The following is a 5465-nucleotide window of genomic DNA, read 5'->3' as shown; positions in this document are numbered from 1 at the left end:
CCTTAAAAGCCATTAAAAAATAGGATAGTCTTAGGCTACAGTCTACACATAAAAAATGTAAAGAAAGACCTTATATACGGATTAAAAGTTTTATATTAGTAAATGTTTTGTATTTTGTATTAGTAAATGTTACATTTACGTTATACACTGCATGAAAAGAGCTGTATACGGACAAATACGGGATGGGAAATCTCTGCTAAACTGTAGGTTTGCCAGATAAATGAGGCAGAGTGCTTGGAAAGGTAAAACACAGAAGTAAACTTGTGAAACATCCAGAAACCATACGTATGTGGATGTATATAGGAACTGGTGGAAGTTTCCAGGAATCCTTACAGCTGGTTGTGAGGAGGGGTGGGTGTGAGGTGTGAAGGGCTTTTTATATGTAAATGACCCCCAGGTAGAGGTGCCTTCTCTGTTTTCAGAGCTGGGGGGGGGGGGGGGGTAACAATGTCTCGTAAAGACAGCACATACAGTATTGTGGAACATAAAAACTGTGTTTGCTACATACGTTTATTATTAATATAATTTAATTAGTCTATTTAAGAAACTTAGCATCATTCAAATTAACTGAAATTCAATGGACACATTTACCATTTTAATATGTGAAAATTATGTCTCTGACTTTTCATGTTTAATTTAGTCTAGAGGAATGCAACAAATGTTATTTCAGAATATATATTTCCAACACTTTGAAAACATGTCTCCAACTGCCGTATGTCAGTATGTTGTGCATGTATCTCTCAATGCTGCATTCATTGTATAAAAGAAGCAGTTCAAATGAGACATTTCGTTTCAAAAACATCATGTAACACATTTTGCTAGCTAGGATGTTGATAAATTCAGTACCATATTCATAAGTCAGTGAAATTTAAAGCTGCTTGTTTTTGCTGATGTCTCATGATTTGAAGTTCACTGTTTCTATTGTTATTATGATTCTACCCTAACATTTCATTAAATCTTTTAAAATAGAAACAAAGAAAAATCAATAGACAGGTCCATAATCTAAAAGTCTTTCACATGTGAATGCAAAACATGTTGGGTGATACAGACTGACAAACTCGGGTAAAAATATCTGCAGATACCTGTCAGCTACTGTACTTCTAGTCCAGAGGTGCCAAAACTAGGGCACGCAGGCCAAAGTTGGTCTTTTATAATATATCCGTGTCACATTTGACCCTGGGCCACAAAACATAAGTAAACTCATAAGTAGCACATGTAGGTTATATTTGTAGCATTAGCAATAGCCAACAATACATTAAAATGGATCAAAATAATTGATTTTTCTGTTGTTAAAAAATATTAGGATATTAAAAAAGTTCCATAAAAATAATAGTAATGTAAATATATTTATTGGTGTTTGTGTGAAGATCACTACATTTATCAAAAATATATTTATCATTAGTAGCCTAATATTTGTTGCTAAGGACTTCATTTGGACAACTGGGGATTTTCTCAATATTTTTTTTTTTTTTTGCCGTTTTTTATTGTTGTATCTCTGCCAAATATTTATAAAGTAAAAACTAAAAAAAAAAAAAAAAATTAAATGTACCCATATGACTGGTTTATGTGGTCCAGGGACACATATTATAAATTTTATGTAAGTTTAATTGCTATATCAAAATAACTTATGGTATATCATAATCAAGCGACACAGCCAAGCGACATTTTTTTGTGACGATAAAAATTGGCATGTGAAACAAAATTGTTGCAGTGATCACAAAACTGCCATGCTCTCTTTCTTCTCACTAAATCCACTGACGACCTCAAACGCTCTTCCATGATGACATGAAACATATCAGACAGTATCATTTTCCTACAGATATAAATACAAACCATATGGAAGCGGTGGGCAGGGTGTCGCGGAAAGCATCCAATGGGGAAGGTTGTGTTTGTAAAGTATCCACTCATAACAGAGTTCCGGCCATTATGTCGGTGACGTAAGGGAATGCAACCAATGACATTACAGTATCATTTGCGCGAACACAATTTAAATTATCGGCATTGTGTACGGAAGTCATTTTTTGTGAATTGCGACTTGGTGAAACTGACTATTGTTTGTGATGGCGTGTAAAAGAAACCTGAGTTTTACTACTCCCGTGAGTAATAGGGCTTTGCAACCAGCAGCAAGCCCACTGAGCATAAATGATTTAATGAAACAGCTGATCTCCGGTCAGAACGCTTCGTCTCGTCAGCTTGAGGGTTTGATGGAGAAGCAAGCTGCAAACACTGTTCTTCTCGAAGATGCTATCCAGCGTCTTTGTGCTCTTGAGCGAAAGTTTGACGAGCAAAGACTGCAAGAGGAACAAAGACCGTGGGAAGAGCCATTACATAAAAGGATAAAGAGGGCGCACAACGTGGGCATTGCGGTAAGTTGAGTTTTATTTTAGCGGACAATATAGTAGTAAAGATATGTATAATAAAGGCTAGATGTTTGGCCCGCACCGCATTTGGTGGCCATCTTACCACGGGGAGCTCTATTATTTTTGACCCTTTCGTTGTTGTAGTTGTCCGGCCTTTTAACAGTTTGTCACGTCTGCAAGTTACACAACGTCGTTTGAAAACTTTTGTTTCCAGCCAATGTAACGTAATGGGTGCATGTATTAAAGCGTTTTTCATTCAATGTTACAGGAAGCTGTAAGGCGCCTTCACAATTCGGAAAACAACCCACGTAAATATGATCCACAAACTGGGCAAGACTGCTGTTTTTCTGCTATGTTTATTTAGCCTTTGTGGGCCATGCTGTTTATGGGGTTTTACATATTCCTTTTAAATGTATTTAATGAACACACTTCTCTCTTTCCACACAGAATAAGTTTGCCTCGTAACCAAGCAGTCATGACTTATCAGCTAGAGGAATTGAAAACAACTTTTGCAGATGCAGACCCTGAGTGTATACAAGGTGACAATCAGGACTTTGTTTAACAATTTTTAATGTCCATAATTTTAGTCTCTTATATTTTGTCCATCTTATGATTTCAATAGTGTAGTTTCTGTCACTTATCTGAATTTTCTTTTATTCAGCGTGTTGCAAGACATACTTTGAGAACACTTTGGAGAAAGTACAATTTGTCTCAGCCAGAAAAGTCCCAGCTAAGAGATGCCATTAAAACAGGAGCTAAAAAACCGACAAAGGAAAAGACGGGTAAGTGTAGAAATTCATCAACTTGTCTTTAAAGGGATAGTTCACCCCAAATTGAAAATTCTGTTATTTTCTTCTGATAACCACAAAAGAAAATATTTTTAGGAATGTTTGAAATCAAACTGATCATGAGCTCCAATCACTTCCATAGTATTTTTTATTTTCTACTTTAAAGTCAATGGGGCTCATGATTGGTTGGATTATAAACATTCCATCTTTTGTGGTTATCAGAACAAAGACATTTACAGGTTTGTAACAACATAAGAGTGAGTACATTGACAGAATTTTCATTTTCGATTGAAACTATTCCTTTAAGTTTGATACATTTCTGGGTGTTTTTAGTGGTTAACACATTGTGTGTTTTGCAGTTGCTGGATTCCAGGTCCAAGGTTGTTCAAACCGATGCAGAGAGAGAGCTTTGGCAGACTGCAACAGTGGAGCTGATGTCTGACGAGGAGGATGCCATTGTTGATGGAAGGCCAGTGTGGATTGTGAGGTCTCCATCTCACAGGAACCCACAATTGTCAGAACTTTGTGAGGAGCTTCATCGCAGATTAGAGGCAGACATGCGCTACACTATTTTGCATCATCAGCGTGTTAAGGCTGATGGAAATGGACATTATGGACCTTCCTTTCTTCAACTTTAACTAAACTGCACTGGTTTTAATAATTGCACCACAAACTGCACATTTTCACTTATTCTCTTCTATTTTATCTTATTCTTTGTATACTTATTAGGTTAGATTTATTTAGTTTCATATTCTGCAACTTATTTTCTTTTAATATTGTTTGTGTTTGCTGTGTTTGGTTACATTTTAAATACTTTGTGCTGTGTGTACATATTAAGTAGTTTATTTAGTTTTATATTCTGTAACTGTTATAATATTGCTTGTGTTTAGTAAAATTTTATAAAAGTACTTTGCTTTGTGTACATATTATTTAGTTTTATATTCTCTAACTGTTATAATATTGCTTGTGTTTGGTTAAATTTTTATATAAGTAGTACTTTTTCCCCTGTACAGTTCCTATAGTTTTATTTATATATTCAATGCTTTATTTATATATTTAATGGTTTAAGTGTTTTGGTTTAATTTTAATAAAAAGAAATTCTGAATCCATTCATGTTTTCCATTTTTGAGGGGGTTGGGTTGTATAGTGGGTGGGGTGGTTATGGTTTATTAACATAGCTGGCCAAAACCAATCAAGTCACTATGCTATGAGGGCTTGGGTTGGGCTAAATGAAAACCGTGACCAATCAAATACTAGTATCAGGAAATTGACAGGTCACTGTCCCAATAGTTGTCAGGGTTTGGGGTGTGTTTTTTTTTAAAACAACCAATCAATGTTGAGAAAAAACACCAATAAGGACAGCAGAGGTGTGTCAAGGTGTGAAGTGAAAGGGCTCTTGAGGTGTGAAAATGTCTCCTGAAAACATTCTTCAGGGGATTACTTGCCATGGCAACAAATGGCTGCATATACCACGGGAATATCCCTTCAGCAAGATACATCCGAATTGGTATCATTACGGGAGTTTCCTAACTTGGTGGAATTAGAAGTTTACCCTCAGTGGAACTAGTAGATACTTCCGAAAATCAGTGGAGTATACAGGAGTTTCCTAGTACGGATACACCTCTTTTCATGCAGTGTAGTGATTTTCTCAATGTTACCCAGAAAACAGGATACAGGTTTAAATCATTTGAAATACTTATGCTTAATGTTACACTGTCAGATATGCAAAAGAAATCTATTGTATCTCTTTCTCTGGCTACTGTGTATAGACCACCAGGGCCATATACAGAATTCCTAAAAGAATTTGGAGATTTCCTCTCAGACCTGTTGGTTACCGCTGATAAAGTGCTAATTTTCGGAGATTTTAGCATTCATGTTGATAATACAAATGATGCATTAGGACTTGCGTTTACTAACTTATTAAACTGTTTTGGAGTAAAGCAAAATATCACCGGGCCCACTCATCGTTTTAATAATACGCTAGATTTAATTATATCGCATGGAATCGATCTTACTGACATAGATATCGTACCTCAAAGTGATGATGTTACTGACCATTTCCTTGTATCGTGCATTTTGCGTATTGATGACAATAACTATATAGCTTCGCGTTATCGTCCGGGCAGAACTATTGTTCCAGCCACCAAAGACAGATTCGCAAATAACCTGCCTGACTTAACTCAACTGCTCTGTATACCCCATAAATACGCTTCAACTAGACAAAATGACTGGCAACATGGGCACTATCTTCTCTAATACATTAGAAGCTGTTGCCCCCATCAAATTGAAAAAGGTTAGAGAAAAACGTACTGTGCCA

General features: G+C 36.0%; 1 protein-coding gene across 1 annotated transcript; it reads left to right on the top strand.

Moving 5' to 3' along the window:
• Positions 1–3060: 3060 nt before the first annotated feature.
• LOC122139273 (uncharacterized protein C14orf93 homolog) lies at positions 3061–3921 on the top strand. Its single transcript, XM_042735931.1, has 2 exons — positions 3061–3142; positions 3508–3921. The coding sequence occupies exons 1-2, from the start codon at positions 3098–3100 to the stop codon at positions 3784–3786; spliced, it is 324 nt and encodes a 107-aa protein (XP_042591865.1). The 5' UTR covers positions 3061–3097; the 3' UTR covers positions 3787–3921.
• Positions 3922–5465: the final 1544 nt, after the last annotated feature.

This window comes from Cyprinus carpio, chromosome A4 (assembly GCF_018340385.1).
Source record: "Cyprinus carpio isolate SPL01 chromosome A4, ASM1834038v1, whole genome shotgun sequence".
NCBI lineage: Eukaryota > Metazoa > Chordata > Actinopteri > Cypriniformes > Cyprinidae > Cyprinus > Cyprinus carpio.
Note: the sequence above shows the minus strand (reverse complement) of the source record. Positions and strands in the feature narration are given on the sequence as shown.